The sequence below is a fragment of the Lithobates pipiens genome, unplaced genomic scaffold, assembly GCF_037356315.1.
Source record: "Lithobates pipiens isolate NorthernLeopardFrog02 unplaced genomic scaffold, aLitPip1_a1.2 Scaffold_54, whole genome shotgun sequence".
NCBI classification, from domain to species: Eukaryota; Metazoa; Chordata; class Amphibia; order Anura; family Ranidae; genus Lithobates; species Lithobates pipiens.
Genome location: NW_027507876.1, coordinates 4579116 through 4601797, shown reverse-complemented (window position 1 = coordinate 4601797; position 22682 = coordinate 4579116). Strand labels below are relative to the sequence as shown.

Genomic DNA, 22682 nt, shown 5'->3' with positions numbered 1-22682 from the left:
CCTTTTTTGAAAATTAGACAGTCAAAGGTATTTAGCAAGAGGAATAGTGAGTTTTTTGAAGTTGTCATTTTTTACCACAATTCTTGGGAAAAACATATTTTTCCAAAAATTGTCATAATAGTTATTTCTCACACACAACATATGCATACTTCCAATTACACCCCAAAATACATTCTTCTACTCCTCCTGACTATGGCAATACCACATGTGTGTGACTTTTACACAGCCTGGCCACATACAGTGGTCCAACATGCAGTGAGCACCATCAGGGGTTCAAGGGGCATAAAATGACACCTCTAATTTCCTAACCACCTATTACATTTGTAAAGTCCCTGAAGCCCCAGGACAGTGGAATTACCCACAAAATTACCCCATTTTGGAAAGCAGACATCCCAACGTCTATTCTATGAGGCATAATGAGTCTTTTGAATGGTTAATTTTTTCCACAAGTCTTCAGAAATCATGGAAAGAAAACTAAAAAGTATATTTTTTTTACACAAAGTAATCCGTTTATAAGATATTTATAACTCAAATCATGTATATAGCAAAAATGGCAACTCAAAATACATTCTGCTACTCCTCCTGAGTATGGTGATAGTACATGTGTGAGACTTTTACACAGCCTGGCCACATACAGAGGCCAAACATGCATGGAGCACCATCAGGTGTTCTAGGAGCATAGATTACTACCTCTAATTTCCTAACAACCTATTACACTTTTGAAGGCCCTGGAGCACCAGGACAATGGAATTACCCACAAAATGACCCCATTTTGTAAATTAAACACCCCAACATCTATTCTATGAGGCATAATGAGTCTTTTGAATGGTTAATTTTTTTACACAAGTCTTCAGAAAACGTGGAAAGAAAAAATATATATATATATATATATATATATATATATAATGTAGACATGTCACTGGAGAAGTGATCGAGGGGGTGTACATCTCACCTAGGTTGCTACACAGTGTGAGATGGTAAATCCAGGATGGATCAGTTTCTCAGCAGCGATATGCTGTTGAGTGGTTAAGTAATTTTGCCGGGCCTGGGTTTATATGGAATGGCAGGTAGGTTTGGTAGAGGGACCTGTCATTCCACATCCCCCGATCCAGTTCTGGGTTTGGGATCAGGTGAGCTTTGATCCTAATTAGCCTGGGAAGGTAAAGGCTCTGAAAGGCCTGCAGGTGATTGCTCCCAGCCAGGGAATGAACAGCCTGTATGTTGAAGGAAGCTGCAAGCACAGACACTGCTGGAGCTAAAACCCACCCTGCGATATCCAGACGAAAAGACGCTGTCTTTATAAATGTCAGATAGGTGAGAAGAACCTGTTAGTAAGCGCCCAGCCGGGCTAGGTCTTTTGTTTATTTTGTTGTACTTAGAAAGCACGGTGTTGCTGTATGTTTTGTTTGCTGGACTGTTTGTACCACGAATAAACGCCAAGATCTGCTTTATCAAATTCCAAGTCTGCTGTGAACTGTGTCCAAACACACCCTACCCCGGGAAGATCCCTTACAATTGGTGTTCGAATGCGGGCAACAGACGGTTGCTAGGGGCAACGGTGTGGACAGACTTGGCTACAGCTGCTGATGTCCTGGGTGAAAGCTGCAACTACACTCCAAAAACAGTCCAGCAACATGGAGGAGATGCTGAAGCAGTTTATGCAAGTGAGTTTGCAACAACAGCAGGCTCAGACAGAGGTCAATAGACGACATGAACAGTCCATGGCTGCACAACAACAACTTATTGAGCACCTGATAGCAAATCGAGAGGCGCCTGTGGTTGCTAATCCACCCACAGTGATGGGAGCCGCTCCAGAGATTTTTTTTGGGAGAAGGACTGTGCAGAAAGCGCTGCAAAAGATGACTGCTGAGGACGATGTTGAGGCCTTTCTAACAATATTTGAGCGCGTGGCTGAGCGAGAGAAGTTACCAGCCGCTGAATGGGCAGAGGTAATTGCGCCCTATTTAACAGGTGAACCTCAAAAGGCCTACTATGACCTCAGTGAGCAAGAGGTCAAGGACTATACTCGGCTAAAAGCGGAGATACTTGCCCGACTAGGAGTTACTACTGCGGTCCGTGCCCGGAGGGTACGCAACTGGAGCTACAGTCTGGACCAATCAGCGAGGTCCCAGATGTATGACCTAATCCATTTGGCAAGAAAGTGGTTGGAGCCAGACACTTCTACTCCTGCACAAATCCTAGAGAAGATCGTGATGGATCGCTACCTCCGAGCACTTCCTACTGACCTGCAACGCTGGGTGGGACAAGGTGATCCTAAGGATGCAAACGAACTTGTCAACCTTGTGGAGAGGTTCCAGGCGACTGAGGACTACCTCCGTGATGTTCCTGCAGCATCTTCACCTCCCCGGAGCGCCAGATCTGTGCCGTCAGCTGGTAAGAGACTTCCATCTATTGGGGGAGTGTGGAGGGGTGCTGATAGAGGGAAAAGGGCTCAAGTGGTGTCTCAGGGACAAAAGACTGGTGATGGTCCCGGGTGGCTAAGGGGCTCTAAAAAGGACTCCTTGCCAAGGAGACCAGCCCCTATCCAGTGTTGGAGATGCCATGAGGCGGGACACGTGTCTGCCCATTGCCCTCTTACCTCTGAACCCATGGAATGTGACGCTAGCCGGCGCCAGTCGCTATTTGCGGAACCATCTTGTGCTGCAGTTCCTGGACTAGAGACTGAACCGCAAATCTGCAACATCACAATCAATGACTTTCCTGTTAAAGCGTTAATGGACTCAGGAAGCCTCGTAACCTTGGTGCATGCTAGCCTGGTGGCTGGGGACTTAGAGCCTAACAAGCATATGAGTGTTGTGTGCATACATGGTGATACAAAAGTGTACCCTATAGTGCGGGCTAAAGTCGGGACTAAACAAGGCACCGTACAATATGAAGTGGGTGTGGTTAAAAACCTCATGCATGATGTAATATTGGGCCGCGATTTTCCGTTATTCTGGGCTCTCTGGGAAAAAAGAGAAATCCCCAAAAGGAGTGAGGATACCTCTAAGGAGGTTGCCTTGTCCGCTGTGAATGATAAAAGTATGCAGGAGGAAAATGATTGTTTTCCTTTGCAGGTCCTGGTTGGGGAGGAGGATCCTCCCACTGAGCAAAATATACTAGACTTAGAGGTGTCTAGGGATAATTTTGGGGCTGCACAATTACAGGACCCCACTCTCAAAAATGCGAGAGAGCAGGTTACTGTTATGAATGGGGTACCTCAGGAACCAGATGCTGAAAAAAGATTTCCACATTTTTCGGTGACTAATGATCTTTTCTATAGAGTCAATAAGATTAAGGATGAGATTGTGAAACAGCTTCTGGTACCTAAGCCGTACCGGCGTCAGGTGCTTGACATGGCTCATAACCATGTTCTTGGGGGACACTTGGGGACTGACAAAACGAGAGAGAGGGTTCTCCAGAGATTTTTTTGGCCGGCCATATATGATGACATTAAAAAATACTGTGAGTCGTGCCCCACATGTCAGGTTAATGCCCCAGTGTCTCATTTTCGCAGTCCTTTGGTTTCGCTCCCTATTATAGAGGTGCCTTTTGAGCGTATTGCCATGGATTTAGTGGGTCCCATTGTAAAGTCAGCTAGAGGACACCAGTATATTTTGGTAGTCATGGATTATGCGACCCGCTATCCTGAGGCTGTACCCTTAAGAAACACTGCATCTAAAACAATTGCACGTGAGTTGTTTTATATGTTCTCTAGGACTGGGATCCCCAAAGAAATCCTAACTGACCAAGGTACGCCATTTATGTCGAAAGTAATGAAGGAGTTATGCAAACTATTTAAAATCTCACACATCCGTACCTCTGTATACCACCCCCAGACGGACGGATTGGTGGAGAGATTTAATAAAACTTTGAAACATATGTTGAAGAAAGTGGTGGAAAAAGATGGTCGTGACTGGGATCATTTATTACCCTACCTCATGTTTGCTATTAGGGAAGTGCCCCAAGCGTCCACCGGGTTCTCACCATTCGAGTTGGTCTATGGTCGTCACCCTAGGGGTCTACTGGACATCGCAAAAGAGACATGGGAGAATGAGTCCACCCCATACAAGAGTGTTATTGAGCATGTAGCACAAATGCAGGACCGTATAGCCACTGTAATGCCCCTCGTAAGGGAACACCTCCAGAGGGCTCAAGAGGCCCAAAGTAGGATTTACAACCGGTCCGCAAGAATCAGGACATTCAACCCAGGCGATAGGGTCCTTATACTAGTCCCCACTGTTGAGAGTAAATTCTTGGCGAAGTGGCAAGGTCCTTATGAAATTGTTGAAAAGATCAGTGAGGTGAACTACAAGGTGCACCAACCAGGTAGAAGGAAGCCTTTCCAAGTTTATCACATAAACTTGATCAAGCCCTGGAAAGACAGGGAATCCTTGGTGGCGACAAATACTGTTAATAATTTGTCACAACCAATCCCTCCAGTCAAGGTAGGTGATACTCTATCAGTGTCACAGAAACAGGAGGCTCAGGAATTTCTACAGAAAAACAAAAACAAGTTCTCTGACCTCCCAGGGCGTACACACCTCATCCATCATCACATTGAAACTGAGCCTAGAAGCAGAGTAAACCTTAAGCCCTATAGGATACCGGAGGCACGTAGGGAAGCCGTATCTGCCGAGGTAAAACGTATGCTTGCTCTGGGGGTAATTGAGGTGTCCCAGAGTGAATGGTCCAGCCCAATTGTGCTAATCCCAAAGCCCAATGGAACTTGGAGGTTCTGTAACGATTTCAGAAAGTTGAATGAGATCTCCAAGTTCGATGCGTATCCTATGCCCAGGGTAGATGAGTTAATTGAGAAGTTGGGTAACGCCAGGTACATAACCACCCTCGATCTCACAAAGGGCTACTGGCAGATTCCACTGTCTGCTGAGGCTAAAGAGAAAACGGCATTCTCTACCCCTGATGGACTATTCCAGTATGTAGTGATGCCATTCGGGTTACATGGAGCGCCTGCAACCTTCCAGAGGTTGATGGACTTAATTCTGCGACCACATCGTGATTACTCAGCTGCCTACCTCGATGATGTGGTCATTTTTAGCCCTGATTGGGAAAGTCACCTCTGTAAGGTACAGGCCGTGTTGGATGCCATAAGTGATGCGGGGTTGACCATAAATGCCGAGAAGTGTGCTCTAGCCCTAGAAGAGGCCAAATATCTGGGCTACATTATTGGGAGAGGGTTGATTAAGCCACAGCTAAATAAGATTGAGGCAATACAGAATTGGCCTAGACCCCTGACAAGGAAACAGGTTAGAGCTTTCCTGGGTATTACGGGGTATTACCGTAGATTTGTGCCGAACTTTGCCTCAGTTGCTGCTCCACTAACTGACTTGACAAAGGGTGGAAAGACAGCAATGGTCGCGTGGACCCCAGAGGCCGAGAAGGCTTTCCAAAGCCTTAAGTCTGCCTTGTGCCAACCACCTGTGTTAATCACCCCCGATTTCAGGCGAGAATTTCTGGTCCAGACAGATGCCTCTAACACAGGCTTAGGTGCAGTACTCTCACAAGTAGTGAATGGTGAGGAGCATCCAGTGACGTACTTGAGTAGGAAACTAACCCCGGCCGAGAAAAATTATGCCATTGTGGAGCGAGAATGTTTGGCAGTAAAGTGGGCTCTAGAAGCTTTAAAGTATTACTTGCTAGGCAGGAAATTCAAGTTGGTGACAGACCATGCCCCCCTAACATGGATGAAGTTAAACAAGGAGAGAAATGCAAGAGTGACTAGATGGTTTCTGTCCCTACAAAACTTTAATTTCACTGTGGAACACAGGCCAGGGAAATTACAGGCAAATGCTGATGCATTGTCGAGGGTAAGTTGTCTGTGGGGACAAAAGGCTCAGCCCTCCGGTCTGAAAAAGAGGGGGGGGATATGTAGACATGTCACTGGAGAAGTGATCGAGGGGGTGTACATCTCACCTAGGTTGCTACACAGTGTGAGATGGTAAATCCAGGATGGATCAGTTTCTCAGCAGCGATATGCTGTTGAGTGGTTAAGTAATTTTGCCGGGCCTGGGTTTATATGGAATGGCAGGTAGGTTTGGTAGAGGGACCTGTCATTCCACATCCCCCGATCCAGTTCTGGGTTTGGGATCAGGTGAGCTTTGATCCTAATTAGCCTGGGAAGGTAAAGGCTCTGAAAGGCCTGCAGGTGATTGCTCCCAGCCAGGGAATGAACAGCCTGTATGTTGAAGGAAGCTGCAAGCACAGACACTGCTGGAGCTAAAACCCACCCTGCGATATCCAGACGAAAAGACGCTGTCTTTATAAATGTCAGATAGGTGAGAAGAACCTGTTAGTAAGCGCCCAGCCGGGCTAGGTCTTTTGTTTATTTTGTTGTACTTAGAAAGCACGGTGTTGCTGTATGTTTTGTTTGCTGGACTGTTTGTACCACGAATAAACGCCAAGATCTGCTTTATCAAATTCCAAGTCTGCTGTGAACTGTGTCCAAACACACCCTACCCCGGGAAGATCCCTTACAATATATATATATATATATATATATATATATATATATATATATATATATATATATATATATATATATATATATTTTTTTTTTTACACAAAGTTGTCAAGATATATAGTTATACGATATTTCTAACACATAGCATGTATATAGCAAAAATTACACCCCAAAACACATTCTGCTTCTCCTCCTGAGTATGGCGATACCACATGTGTGAGGCTTTTACACAGCCAGTTCACATAGAGAGGCCCAACATTGAAGTAGCACCTTCAGGCATTCTAGGAGCATAAATTACACATCTCATTTCATTCCTACCCATCACACTTTTGAAGGTCCTTGAGCACCAGGACAGTGGAATTACCCACAAAATGACCCCATTTTGGAAAGAAAACACCCCAACATATATTCTATGAGGCATGGGCTGCAGATAGGTACTCGGGTACTCTGTTAGGCTGGAGACAAGTACTCGGGTAATCTAATGGGCTGGTAACAGGTATTTGGGTACTCTGATGGCCTGGTGACAAGTACTTGGGTATTCTGATGGCCTGGTGACAGGTACTCGGGTAGTCTGATGGCCTGGTGACAGGTACTCGGGTATTCTGATGGCCCGGTGACAGGTATTCGGGTACTCTGATGGCCTGGTGACAGGTACTCGGGTACTCTGATGGCCTGGTGACAGGTACTTGGGTAATCTGATGGGCTAAAGATAGGTACTTAGGTACTTAGATAGGCTGTGACAGGTACTCAGGTACTCGTGTACTCAGATGAACTGTGACAGGTACTCGGGTACTCAGATGAACTGTGACAGATACTCGAGTACTTGGGTACTCAGATGAACTGTGACAGGTACTCGGGTACTCAGATGGACTGTGACAGGTACTCGGGTACTCAAATGAACTGTGACAGGTACTCAGATGGATTGTGACAGGTACCCGAGTACCCAGATGGACTGTGACAGGTACTCAGATGAACTGTGACAGGTACTCAGATATACTGTGACAGGTACTCAGGTACTTGGGTACTCAGATGGGCTGTGGCAGGTACTCAGGTACTCAGATATACTGTGACTGGTACTCAGGTACTCAGATGGGCTGTAACAGGTACTCAGGTACTCGGGTACTCAGATGGGCTGTGACAGGTACTCAGGTACTTTGATGGGTGGTGACAGGTACTTTGATGGGTGAGCACAGGTACTCTTTATTAGGGGGGGCAATCAGTGTGTGTTGGTGTGTACTGTAAGCGGTAATGATATGTTACCACAATCTCCTTCTCACTTGGTGTGTGAGGAGGAGACTCCAGCAACATCTCTTTAGCGTGGTTTGTTTACATTCTGTGACCGGCTGTGATTGGACACAGCCAGTCATGTGGTAAAGAGCAAATTTTCATTGACCCTTTACTGCGATGGGGGTTGGGCTGTGTCAGGGTGACAAGCCGCATCCCCGATCACTGCTCTTTGCGCGCCCTGGGGGCGTGCACAAACGTGGTGCACGTAGGCTATACATGTGACCGGCTGTGATTGGACACAGCCAGTCACTTGGTAAAGAGACATTTTTTATTGGCTCTTTACCCAGATCTGGGGTGAGCTGTGTCTGAGGGAAACACCTCATCCACGATCGCCGCTCTGCGGGCCCCCAGGGACCCGCAGGAGTGGGGAGATACCGAGGACATCATATGATGACCGCCCAGGATGGGAGATCCCATCTGCGGACGTCATATGACTATAGCCCAATATTGAAGTGGTTAATGAATTTGAGATCACATTCAAATGCAAGAGTAATGTCACGTACACACTATTGTAATTTCCGACAACAAATGTTCGATGTGAGCATGTTGTCAGAAATTCCGACCGTGTGTAGGCTCCATTGGACATTTGCTGTCGGAATTTCCGACAACAGATGTTTGAGAGCTGGATCTCAAATATTCTGAAGACAAAATCCGTTGTCGTAAATTCCGAGCATGTGATTCATAGTGTGTATGGGTTTGGCAAAGTCAGCAAATGAGTTTGGGCCCCCCTAAAAAAAGCCTCTTGCATTATGCATGAATTTAAGGACACAAATAACATTTGTACACATTTTAGGTGGTGTTTAGGTGACTGAATATTTTTTGTGCCTGGTTGTGCAGGGTGGGAGATCCCAGTTACTTGCGTCCCTTAAGGAGGTGTGCTACATAAAATTAAAATGCCATGATCTGAGCAGTAATGTATGCCTACTAAGGGTGCAATGGATCAAAAAACTCAGATCAGAATCGCGGATCGGATCATTTTTCGGATCAGCAAAAAAACTGAGTGTTAAGTGTAAAAATCAGAGGTGTTCTGTCACATTAGCAGTCATGTAAGGTCAAGCAGGTTTGCTGCTGCTTTTAAAATTTAACATCTAAACAGTCCATTGGATTTACAAATATGGTATTTAAGCATATAAGCTCAGTTTTGTGTTGAAAATAACTGTGAAATCTAAAACTCCGGTGGGTGTAACAAGATATCCGCTTGCCCCCTTCTCACTATCATTACTGTGCAGGAGTGTGGGGTGTAGCAAGATGGTGGCGATTAAACGTCACTTCCTAACGAGACAGCGGCCACCGCCAGGTTTACCAAGATGGCCGCCACTCCAGAGCTAGGCCGAAGCCACGGCCTTTCCAAAGCCACACAATCAGCGGAGTGCGCCGCGGATCGCGTGGTGTGACGTTACAAACAGGTTGACCCATTCGGATCACGGATCGGTGACAATCCGTTGCACCCCTAACGCTTAGTATTAAATGCCATTATCTGAGCAGTAATCTATAAGGTGCAGTAAAATAAATGCTAATTTTGTGTCAAACTATTGTTTTTCAATCAATATTAGTAACATTTTTATTATATAGCTGTTTACCAAAACCAATTAATTTAAAACACTCTACTTAAATTGCACATTCTTGATTCTTTAAATTAATAAACTACAGTATAGATGTCCTATGCACATCTATCACATTGTCCACATTTTATGCAATGCATACTGTGCAACTGTTTTGACATGTATACATATCTGTAATTATTTTATCTATATTGAAATGAATCACCCAGATAAATTGTGAAGAGATTTATGGAGAGCTCAAACCAAACATCGGTGAGAAGATTCATCCTTCTTGGACTTTCTAGTGTCCCCTGGCTTCAAGTGGTCTTTTTCTTGCTTTTCCTATTGATGTACATTGTGACCATATATGGAAATGTTCTTTTGATCGTTGTGGTGAGCCGTAATTCCAGGCTTCAGAACCCCATGTACTTCTTTCTGAGTAATCTTTCCATAATTGATATTTGCTTTTCAACAACCGTAGTGCCCAAGATTCTTCAAATCACCATTTCCAAGGACAGAAGTATCTCCTTTTTGGGATGTGCGGCCCAGATGTTCTTTCATTTGTTTCTTGGAGGGACAGAATGTTTGATATTATCTGCAATGGCCTTTGATAGATATAATGCAATCTGTAAACCTTTACTGTACACAACTATTATGAACCAAAAACTGTGCTTATGTTTGTCAGCTGTAAGTTGGATTTCAAGCTTTTCAGCCTGCCTCGCCCATGCTATTTTCACATTTAGGCTGCCATTCTGTAAGTCCAATTCTATCAACCACTTCTTCTGTGAGATGCCCCCTCTATTTCGACTCTCCTGTAAAGATACTTGGGTCAATGAAGTTGCAGTGTACGTCTGCGGTGGTGTGTTTGGTCTTCTCTCTTTCATATTGACTTGTTTGTCCTATTATCTTATCCTTTCAACCATCATGAGGATACGTAGCACCGAAGGCCGGCACAAAGCCTTTTCTACCTGTGCCTCCCACCTCATTGTTGTAAGTCTATATTATGGCACTATCATATTTATGTACGTGCGTCCTCGATCTAGTTACTCTCCAGTTAGGGACCGGGCTGTCGCTATTCTCTATACAGTAGTAACACCTATGTTGAATTCTCTTATCTACAGCATGAGAAATAAAGACATTAAAGAAACTATACAAAAGGCAATAAGTGTAGGGTGTACTAATAAATACTTAAAGTGAACCTCCACTTTTGTTGAAGGTAAAATAAAAACAATTCTGTCCAGAAAGTTATATACATTAAAAAGACTTAAGAAAATTCTGAATTTTAGTTGGTTTTTACCTATTCCTGCTCTGTGCAAAGACCTGTGATAGGCCATTGCACTCAGATCTCAAATAGATTGCTAACTGGAGAGGTCTGACTACCATAATCATGCATTAAGTACAGCATGAAAGTCTCTATTTTCATGTCCTTCCATGTGTGCATACCATTTGGGGGAGATTTACTAAAATTGGAGAACTTAGAATCTGGTACAGCTGTGCATGGTAGGCAATCAGCTTCTAACTTCAGCTTCTTCAATTAAGTTTCGACAATGAGCCTAGGTTGACACTGACAGCCGGAATAAAATCGTACGAGTTTAGCTGAACTCGCACGATTTCATTCCTGCATGTCAGTCCCGACTTGGGGGGGCGCATGCCTAATCGCTGCAATTTGAACCAGGGCTAAAACCTAGGAGCTTATTGGTAACTATGCAAAGCTGCGCCAGAATTTGCACTCCAGTTTTAGTAAATGCCCCCCTTAGTGTCTTTTCATAGATACAAGAGTGACTGCAGAAAAGTGGAGGACAACGCCGGGGATGCCTAAAACGTGTTTGTGGGAAATTCAATGGACAGACACCCAGGGGTTGAATTACTAAAGGAGTATAGGGTGTTCATGTGGCAAAGGGAATATTCACTTTTCAATGGAATTTTCACTTAGCTTAATGAGCAAAATTTAATTTTTATTAAATCTACCTTGCACATGATTGGGTATCCCCTGCAAGGGACCATCACTCAGCTTTGCAAATGTTGTGAAAATGCACTTTGCAAAGTGAACATGCTGCACTCCTTTAGGAAATCAACCTTATTAAACACATTATAGCGAATACCTGAGCATTGCCATGAATGCAAGCAATATTTGACGGGTTTAAAAGATTATTGCAAGCTATAGATTGACATAAAAAGTTGCACTTGATAAAATACAAATAGTCTTGTGTAGCTATTATACGATTTTTTATTTTTTGCAAAAGGGAGTTTTCTTTTAAAATAAAGGGCTTTAAAATGCTTGTGATTATTTGGATGATTTAACTGTGAACCACTTAATGAAGGCTGGATTTTTACCCAACATAGCACCTGTGGCCTAGTGGCATAGAGCTTCCAGTGGTGGCAAAACGCTTTGTACGAATCATGAAACAAATGTGACCTGTCTCAGCCTAGAGCAACAACATCAGCATGCCCCCATCCCTAAATGTTATGCAAGAACAAAAGGAAGTGGGGTTGGGACTTTACATGAGGCATGTTGGTGTGTATAATTATATATAGCATAAACCTGCATAAATTGAATGTCCCAATCCCCAAGGGGGTAATTCATAATTATAATAATAAGCATAACAAGGCCGATAACGTGAAACATTTATGATACAAAATAGAGTCAGAGTCAGAGTCCATTCACACAGGGGCAACTTTGGATCCGATCTTGAAGTCGTCCCAAGTCGTGCTGTGATTCATACTCAAGTCGTGTCCAAGTTGCCTCCCAAAGTCTCACTGGAAGTCGTGTTGCCCCTGTGCGAATGGACTCTTAATATATATATATATAATTGTAATGGCGAATGATGAATTGATGAACATGATTTATGATAAACAAAGTAGATGATAAGCAATGAAATACATATAGATAATTCATACATGATTTACATGATATGTAAAATTGATAACATTTGTAATATAATACAGTTATCAGGACAAACTTGTACTTGGCACCCCAACACTCAACACGTTTCATGGCCTCTTGCCAATCGTCAGGAGTTGAATGCATGAATTAATAAAAAATTAAATAGATAAATTATTCAGTTATCTATAGGGATCCACTATTCCCCATATGTAAAAGAAAACGGCAGAAAGGAGAAAGAAGAAGCACCATCAATGCTACTTATGAAGCAGCCCAAAAGTTATGGCCAGCTCCAGGGAATGGAATAGAGCAGGGATATGCAATTAGCGGACCTCCAGCTGTTGCTAAACTACAAGTCCCATCATGCCTCTGCCTCTGGCTGTCATGCTTGTGGCTCTAAGAGTCTTGCTATGCCTCATGGGAATTGTAGTTCTGCAACAGCTGGAGGTCCGCCAATTGCATATCCCTGGAATAGAGCGTTGGCCCGGCATAGGTATATATTTCACTACTGCATATGCATTCATTATCTACTAGCATATTTCTTTGTATAGACATGTATATTTATATATATTTGATATATATACTTTTTAATTAATCTAATTAACTACATCATTCACACATTTTCTGTCACTGCACATATCCAATTATTTTTACACGTACTCATATTTAAATTTACCTTACACCCACACTAGTCAAGCAATTCATAATTTTGCATTGGTTGCTCCTTATTATTTTACTTTATATTTGCACACAGATTTGGGCAGATGCCATGTATGCACACATTTCACAATATGGCATTGTGTAGTCACTGTCCGACCTGCTCCCTGGCCACGGTTTCCCACGGATCCTGTTTTCGACAATCTCCCGCCTCAACCCCGGTTGGGACCACCTATGCTGGGGCAACACTCTATTCCATTCCCTGGAGCTGCCCATAACTTATGAGCTGCTTCACAAGTAACAATGATAGTGCTTATTTTTTCTCCTTTCTGTCATTCTCTTTTACCTATGGGGAATAGTATATCCCTATAGACAACTCAATAATTTATTTAATTTTTAGTTCATTCATGCATCCATCTCCTAATGATTGGCAAGAGGCTATGAAATGCGTTGAGTGTTCATCTATGGGTGCCAAGTGCAAGTTTGTCCTGATAACCGTATCATATTACAACTTTTACCAATTTCACATATCATGTAAATCATGTATGAATTATCTGTATGTATTTGATCGCTTATCATCTACTGTGTTTGTCACAAATCATGTTCATCAATTCATCATTCGCTATTGCATTTATTATATATATATATATATATATATATATATATATATATATATATATATATATATATAGTGACTCTTTATGATTATATTCTGTATCATAAATGTTTCACCGTTATCAGCCTTATTATGCTTATTATTATTATGAATTACCCCCTTGGGGATTGGGACATTCAATTTATTCATGTTTATTCTATATATCATTATACACACCAACATGCCTTGTGTAAAGTCCCAAACCCACTTCCTTTTGTTCTTGCATTTGTACAAATCATGCTGTCAGTATCATAATCTTGCACACAATGAAAGATTCAAGAATGCCACCTTTCCTTGAAGAATAGTCCAATTGCGTCTTGCTGTCCTTGCATTTTTTTTGTTCCTTTTGTACTTTGCATTTAGAAATCCTTGCAGAACAGTTTAAAAGCCTAATACCAGATTTGATCCACCCAAATCAGACTGGGTTCACCATGGGATGAGAAGGCAGGGACAATTCCATAAGAGCCGTTTATATCCCTCATTGTGTACCCAGTTACTCCAATTTACCACCCTATGTTCTCTCAACCAATGTTGAAAAGGCATTTCACAGGGTGGATTGGATGGTTTTGAGGGAGGTATTATCTTCATTTGAATTATTTCCCTTTAAGGAACTTGGCTGCCTGCATCAGGGTCAATGGCACCCTTCCACCTCTTTTTCCTATTAGAAATGGTACAGAGCGGGTACACAGCAGGCAGGACCAAATTAACAGCATCTTGGGCCTGCTGCTGGGGATTTTGATGAGCCATTTTATGCAAATGCAAACTTTTTTTGTTAAAACAAATCAAATATATAAACAAATTCAATTAAATAAAGAGGAGGGTGATAGAGAGGGGGAGTGAGAGAGAGGGGGGAGCGTGATAGAGAGGGGGAGTGAGAGAGGGGGGGTGGGGGAGGGTAGGATGAGAGAGGGGGAATGAGGGGGTGAGAGTGAGTGATAGGAGGTGAGAGAGACAGAGAGAGAGAGAGAGAGAGGGGGTGAGGGGGTTGAGAGAGATAGAGGGGGGAAGGGGTGAGAAAGAGGGGGTGAGAAACAGAGAGAGAGGGGGTGATAAAGAGAGAGATAGAGAAGGTAAGAGAGAGAGAAAGGGTACCTTTAGGTAGTTTTAGTAGGGTACTGTTGTGGTGCACATTGCTCGCCATGGGGAACTGTGGGTTGAGCCATATTGTGGTAAGAGTGAAAGTGGCAGCACTACATGCGATGCATGGGAATGTGCACGCTCTGTCACATCTGCATGCTGTGAATGGAGCTTTATGCCGCGTACACACGATCAAACAATCCAGTGGAAAAGTCCGGCAAACTCAAGTCCGCCAAACAATCTCCCCGTGTGTAGCCTCCGGCATACTTTTTTGACCCGAAAGTACGGTGGACTTAGAATGCCGTGTTGCACATCAATCTGCCCGCCGTACTCGCATTTCGACGGACAATCCGGCCGTGTGTGTGCCAGTCCGCCGTACTTTTGAAATGAGCGGGCTTTTCCCGCCCGGAGAAAAGTCCGCTCATTTCGAGCGGGTCTCCAGGTAGGCGAGGCCCGCGAAGGAGACGTCGCTGGCCCCGCCGCCTGGTATAGACTTAAAGGGGAACCCCAACGCCGAAAAAAATCGTCGTGGGGGTCCCCCAAGGTCCACAACAGACCCTTGTCCGAGCACGCTACCCGGCCGGCCAGGAAAGGGGGGGCGAGCGAGCGCCCCCCTCCTGAGCCGTACCAGGCCGCGTGCCCTCAACATGGGGGGTGCCTTGGGGAAGGGGGGCCGCGCGCCCCCCCCCCCACCCCAAAGCACCTTGCCCCCATGTTGATGAGGACAAGGGCCTCTTCCCGACAACCCTGGCCGTTGGTTGTCGGGGTCTGCGGGTGGGGCTTATCGGAATCCGGGAGCCCCCTTTAATAAGGGGGCCCCCGGATACCGGCCCCCCACCCTATGTGAATGAGTATGGGGTACAATGTATCCCTACCCATTCACCTGTAAAATAAAGTACAAAAAAACACAACACACGAGATAAAATACTTTATTGCACAGCTCCGGGGGTCTTCCGTCTTCGGGGGTCTTCTCGCCGGACTCCTCCGCTATCTTCTTGTAGCTCTTTTGCTAGCGGAGGAGTCCGGCTTTCTTCCTCGCCGCCGGCCTCTTCTGCCGACTTCGGGGGTCTTGTCCCCCTCTTCGGTTCTTCTGTCGGGCCACCGAGCCTTCTTATAGCTCTTTTACAGGCGGTGGCCCGGTCTTCTGTCACTGCCGCCTTCCGTTCTTCTTCTTCTTCTCCTTCTTCTCCTGGAGATGTTGACTCGACGCTCTCTCCGGCCACAATGCCAGGGACGCGCTGCGCGGCCACTTATATAGGGACAAGGGGCGGTGTCACATGGGTTGGTGTCACATGGTGACCCCGCCCCCTTACGATGTCACAGTCCCCATGTGACATCAACCCATGTGACCAACCCATGTGACATAAAGCCATGTGACACCGCCCCTTGTCCCTATATAAGTGGCAGCGCAGGGCATCCCTGGCATTGCGGCCGGAGAGATCGTCGAGTCAACATCTCCTGGAGAAGAAGGAGAAGAAGAAGAAGAAGAAGAAGAACGGAAGGCGGCGGTGACAGAAGACCGGGCCACCGCCTGTAAAAGAGCTATAAGAAGGCGCGGTGGCCCAGAAGAAGAACCGAAGAGGGGGACAAGACCCCCGAAGTCGGGAGAAGAGGCCAGCGGCGAGGAAGAAAGCCGGACTCCTCCCCTAGCAAAAGAGCTACAAGAAGATAGCGGAGGAGTCCGGCGAGAAGACCCCCGAAGACGGAAGACCTCCGGAGCTGTGCAATAAAGTATTTTATCTCGTGTGTTGTGTTTTTTTGTACTTTTATTTTACAGGTGAATGGGTAGGGGTACATTGTACCCCATACTCATTCACATAGGGTGGGGGGCCGGTATCCGGGGGCCCCCTTATTAAAGGGGGCTCCCGGATTCCGATAAGCCCCCCGCCCGCAGACCCCGACAACCAACGACCAGGGTTGTCGGGAAGAGGCCCTTGTCCTCATCAACATGGGGACAAGGTGCTTTGGGGTGGGGGGGCCGCGCGGCCCCCCCTTCCCCAAGGCACCCCCCTTGTTGAGGGCACTCGGCCTGGTATGGCTCAGGAGGGGGGGGGCGCTCGCTCGCCCCCCTTTCCTGGCCGGCCGGGTAGCGTGCTCGGACAAGGATCTGTTGTGGACTTGGGGGGGACCCTCACGCCGATTTTTTTCGGCATTGGGGGTTCCCCTTTAAGTCCATACCAGGCGGCGGGGCCAGCGACGTCTCCTTCGCGGGCCCCGCCTACCTGGAGACGCGCTCGAAATGAACGGACTTTGCTCCGCGTGTGTGGGCGAGTCCGTTCATTTCGAAAGTACGGCGGACTTAGAACGGCGGACTTAGTACGCCGTATTAGTCCGCTGAAAAAGTGCCGTGTGTGGGCAAGTAGCCCATTCGAAAATTCTAACGGACAGTCTGGCGGACGTCCGCCAGACTAAGTACGTCAGACAGACGGCTACGTGTGTACGCGGCTTTAGACTTACCAAATATGTAACAGTGGCATTTATTATGACAGACTACAGTGGTGTGAAAAAGTGTTTGCCCCCTTCCTCATTTCCTGTTCCTTTGCATGTTTGTCACACTTAAGTGTTTCGGAACATCAAACCAATTTAAACAATAGTCAAGGACAACACAAGTAAACACAAAATGCAATTTGTAAATGAAGGTGTTTATTATTAAAGGTGAAAAAAAATCCAAACCATCATGGCCCTGTGTGAAAAAGTGATTGCCCCCTAAACCTAATAACTGGTTGGGCCACCCTTAGCAGCAACAACTGCAACCAAGCGTTTGCGATAACGTGCAATGAGGCTTTTACAGCGTCCTGGAGGAATTTTGGCCCACTCATCTTTGCAGAATTGTCCTAATTCAGTTACATTAGAGGGTTTTCGAGCATGAACGGCCTTTTTAAGGTCATACCACAACATCTCAATAGGATTCAGGTCAGGACTTTGGCTAGGCCACTCCAAAGTCTTCATTTTGTTTTTCTTCAGCCATTCGGTGGTGGACTTGCTGGTGTGTTTAGGATCATTGTCCTGCTGCAGAACCCAAGTTCGTTTCAGCTTGAGTACACGAACAGATGGTCGGACATTCTCCTTCAGGATCTCTTGGTAGACAGCAGAATTCATAGTTCCTTTTATCACGGCAAGTCTTCCAGGTCCTGAAGCAGCAAAACAGCCCCAGACCATCACACTACCACCACCATATTTTACTGTTGGTATAATGTTCTTTTTATGAAATGCAGTGTTCCTTCTACGCCAGATATACTTGGACACACACCTTCCAAAGAGTTCCACTTTTGTCTCATCGGTCCACAGAATGTTGTCCCAAAAGACTTGGGGATCATCAAGATGTGTTGTGGAGAAATTGAGACGAGCTTTGATGTTCTTTTTGCTCAGCAGTGGTTTTCTCCTTGGAACTCTGCCATGCAGGCCATTTTTGCCCAGTCTTTTCCTGATGGTGGAGGCATGAACGCTGACCTTAACTGAGGCAAGTGAGGCCTGCAGTTCCTTGGACGTTGTTGTGGGGTTTTTTGTGACCTCTTGGATGAGTCGTCGCTGCGCTCTTGGGGTAATTTTGGGCGGCCGGCCACTCCTGGGAAGGTTCACCACTGTTCCATGTCTTCGCCATTTGTGGATAATGGCTCTCACTGTGGTTCGCTGGATTCCCAAAGCTTTGGAAATGGCTTTATAACCCTTTCCAGACTGATAGATCTCAATTACTTTCTTTCTCAATTGTTCCTGAATTTCTTTGGGTCTCGGCATGATGTGTAGCTTTTAAGGATCTTCTGGTGGACCTTACTGTGTCAAGCAGCTCCTATTTCAGTGATGCCTTGATTGTGAACAGGTGTGGCAATAATCAGGCCTGGGTGTGGCTAGAGAAATTGAACTCAGGTGTGGACAACCACCGTTATAGTATGTTTTAACAAGGGGGGCAATCACTTTTTCACACAGGGCCATGATGGTTTGGATTTTTTTTCACCTTTAATAATAAACACCTTCATTTACAAATTGCATTTTGTGTTTACTTGTGTTGTCCTTGACTATTGTTTAAATTGGTTTGATGTTCCGAAACACTTAAGTGTGACAAACATGCAAAGGAACAGGAAATGAGGAAGGGGGCAAACACTTTTTCACACCACTGTATTCCCTTCCTCTCTGCTTATCTCTGCATCTTTATCAACCTCCTATCAGTACACCTGTGCATTCTAAATTGCTCTGCTAAGCTCTGCAACCCAAACTGTCCCCTGAACACCCCCTTTTTGGTGGCCATGTTTTCCCTCCAAACTGTAATCCCTTCTCTGTTTACCTCTGGACACCCTCATCCATCTGTTCACCTCTGCAGTACAGGCTGATATCAGGCTCAGTGACTGTATCAGGCAGGGCTTGTTCTACATCCCTAATTTCGGCAGCATTCAGCAAAAGTGATGGTGGACCAGGGCTCAGGGTGTTTGACATACACACTCAGGGCTAAAGTCCTGCGGGAATGCTTGGGAACGGAGTTCCTGTACTTTTTCCACAACAGGAACTCAGTTCCTGTTAGCAGCCGCGTCCTGCAAGACTTTGAAGTTTGCGAGCCGTGTGGCAGGTGCTACACCAGCAGCTGCCAACACAGCCCACAATAGTAAGTGCCGCACACCTGACCTGACCATTCAGGCATTGCCAGTAGGGGGCCCCATGACAGCTTCCGCTTCCATCCACCTGTCAGTCACAGCTAGCTGACGGGTAGATCATGTCCCTGCTGCTAAGATTGTATTTAGTCAGACCTCTCATGATACACTCCTCCCCACCGGCCCCTCCTGATTTTCTGTCTCCTCATCCCCCCCCCCTCCCAGTCTCCTGCATACTTGCTCTGTGTGTCCCGCTGAATCTCCCCCTCCTCTATCTTCAGTGCCATATGATGAGAGAACCCAGAGGAGGAGCACAGCTATTCTGCTCACAGGACATGCAGGGAGAGAGGTGAGCTGAGGGAGGAACATCAGTTTGGGGTGGAAAGCTGAGCACAATACCTGGCAAAGTTTAATGCCAGGAGGGAAGTTTATGTGGAAATATGTGAAGGGTTGGAATAGCAGCGAGTGTGTGTTGGAGCCCTGCAGAGTTTGCAGCCCCCCAAGCTAACATACATCTCCTAAGCAGGAACACATCACTATCTCCCCAAGCATTCTGTCCAGATAATGTGCAGTATATTTATGACCTTTCCGTTTAACCCTGTGTTATCCAAACTCTGTTCAATGAAAAGTGTAAACTTACCACATAAACACTCTATATACAAAATAAAATTCCCCAATAAAGAACAGAACATGTTCACATTTGCATGGAAGCAAAATTGAATGAATGATGATTATTCAGAGAATTACCGTATTATGTTTATTGAGGATTGTTTTTTTTTTATGTACTAATAGTTAAGCTTCATACACCCAATACGAAAATTGGATGAAAAATACCACTTTTGAAGCATTCGTGCATATGAGCGTATCATTTTTTTATTTTTTGGTGGGCAAGTGGATCTTGGGTGGGAGTTCCCACACTTTTTTCCCCCAGGACTTGACCCCTGTACACACTATTGTGTGAAGTCATGTTGGACCAGGAAGGGGCCATCCCCAAACTGTTCCCACAAAGTTGGGAGCATGAAATTGTCCAAAATGTCTTGGTATGCTGATGCCTTAAGAGTTTCCTTCACTGTAACTAAGGGGCCAAGCCCAACCCCAGCCTTCCCAGAAGAGTTGAAGCTGTTATAGCTACAAAGGGTGGGCCAACTCAATATTGAATCCTATGGCTAAGACTGGGATGCCATTAAAGTTCATGTGTGTGTAAAGGCATGCGTCACAATACTTTTGACAATATAGTGTGCCTACGAATGCTGTAACAATTTACACTGCCTTGAAAAAGTATTCACACCCCTTGACATTTCCCACATTTTGTCATGTTACAACCAAAAACTTAAATGTATTTTATTGGGATTTTATGTGATAGACCAGCACAAGTGGCACATAATTGTGAAGTGGAGGGAAAATTATACATTTTTTTCATTTTTTTTTTACAAATAAAAATCTGAAAAGTGTGGTGTGCATTTGTATTCAGCCCCCTTTACTCTGATACCCCTAACTAAAATCTAGTGGAACCAATTGCCTTCAGAAGTCACCTAATTAGAATAGAGTCCACCTAAGTGTAAAATGATCTCAGTATAAATACAGCTGTTCTGTGAAGCCCCCCGAGGTTTATTAGAGAATCTTAGTGAACAAACAGCATCATGAAGGCCAAGGAACACACCAGACAGGTCAGGGATAGGGATGAGCTTCGAGTTCGAGTCAAACTCATGTTCGACTCGAACATTGCCTGTTCGCCTAACAGTGAACAATTTGGGGTGTTCGCGGCAAATTCGAAAAGCCGCAGAACACCCTGTACAAGTCTATGGGATAAATCTAAAGTGTTAATTTTAAAGGCTAATATGCAAGTTATTGTCCTAAAAAGTGTTTGGGGACCTGGGTCCTGCCCCAGGGGACATGTATCAATGCACAAAAAAGTTTTTAAAAATTATGTTTTTTCGGGAGCAGTGATTTTAATAAAGCTTAAAGTGAAACAATAAAAGTGTAATATTCCTTGAAATTTTGTACCTGGGGGTGTGTATAATATGCCTGTGAAGGGGCGCATTTTTCCCGTGCTTAGAACTGTCCCTGCACAAAGTGTCATTTCTGCAGGAAAAAAAGTCATTTAAAATCACTTGCGGCTATAATGAATTGTCGGCTCCCCGTAATACAGAGAACAGTCATTGAAAGTCATTGATAAAAAAAAGTGTGGGGTTCCCCCAAAATCCAATTACCAGGCCCTTCAGGTCTGGTATGGATTTTAAGGGGAACACCACGCCAAATTTTTTAAAAAAATGGCGTGGAGTTCCCCCTAAAAGTCCATACCAGGCCCTTTATCCAAGCACGCAACCTGGCAGGCTACATGAAAAGAGGGGGGACGAGAGAGCGCCTCCCTCCTGAACCGTACCAGACCACATGCCCTCAACATTGGGAGGATGCTTTGGGGGTCTGTGACAAAAGTACCCCTACCATTTCACAAAGAAAGTGTAAAAGAATGTTAAAAAGGACACACACACCGTTGCAAAAGTCCTTTATTAAAAATAAAAACATTTTAAAAATAAAAAGATTCCAGCAGTGGTAATCCACTCTTGCTATGCAGCGATGGATGATCATCTCTCCAGGGTCCAGAGATGGCTGATCTGATCCAGCGACAGGTGATCTCTCCCTCCAGCGCAGTGCATCCATCCATCCTCTGTCTCCACTGGCGGAGACACTGCGGGGCCACCCATCACCTGACCCCGCCCCCTCTGACGCAAGTGGGAAAGGCTGGCTTCCCCAATAACGTCTGAGTGACCCCACCCCCCTCTGTAATGGAAACCTGCGTTACATCAGGCCTTTGCACTACATGTTTTTGGTAAACCTTTCAGCAGAAAATCTGATAGTGTGTATGGGGCTTAAGAGTCTGCAAATGACTTGAGACTGGGGTGGAGGTTCACCTTCCATCAGGACAACAACCCTAAACTTATAGCCAGAGCTACAATGAAATGGTTTAGATCAAAATATATTCATGTATTAGAATGGCCCAGTCAAAGTCCAGACCTAAATCCAATTGAGAATCTGTGGCGAAACGTAAAAATTGCTTTTCACAGATGCTCCCCATTCAATCTGACAGAGCTTGAGCTATTTTGCAAAGAATAATGGGCAAAAAAAATCACTCTCTAGATGTGCAAAGCTGGTAGAGACATCCCCAAAAAGACTTGTAGCTGTAATTGCACCGATAGGTGGTTCTACAAAGTATTGAATCAGGGGGCTGAATACAAATGCACGCCATACTTTTTCAGATATTTATTTGTAAACCATTTATGATTTTTCCTCCACTTCACAATCATGAGCCACTTTGTGTTGGTGTATCAAATAAAATCCCAATAAAATACATTAACGATTTTGGTTGTAACGTGAAAAAATTTGGAAAATTTCAAGGGGTGTGAATACTTTTTCAAGGCACTGTACATATCAATGCAGCCTAAATATACATATCAATGTTTCTGTCATTTATATATCAATTCATAAGGAATTTCTTCAAGATAATTGCACCAATCATGCAGCT

The 22682-nt window shown here is 44.9% G+C and overlaps 1 protein-coding gene across 1 annotated transcript; it reads left to right on the top strand.

The window, feature by feature from the left end:
- The first annotated feature begins 9558 nt into the window (after positions 1–9558).
- Positions 9559–10506, top strand: LOC143957680 (olfactory receptor 5V1-like). The gene has a single exon (XM_077467372.1). The coding sequence runs from the start codon at positions 9559–9561 to the stop codon at positions 10504–10506; it is 948 nt and encodes a 315-aa protein (XP_077323498.1).
- Positions 10507–22682: the final 12176 nt, after the last annotated feature.

What these genes read in the sequence shown, in the direction of transcription:
- LOC143957680 (XM_077467372.1), top strand. Translation starts at nt 9,559, where the DNA reads ATGGAGAGCTCAAACCAAACATCGGTGAGAAGATTCATCCTTCTTGGA.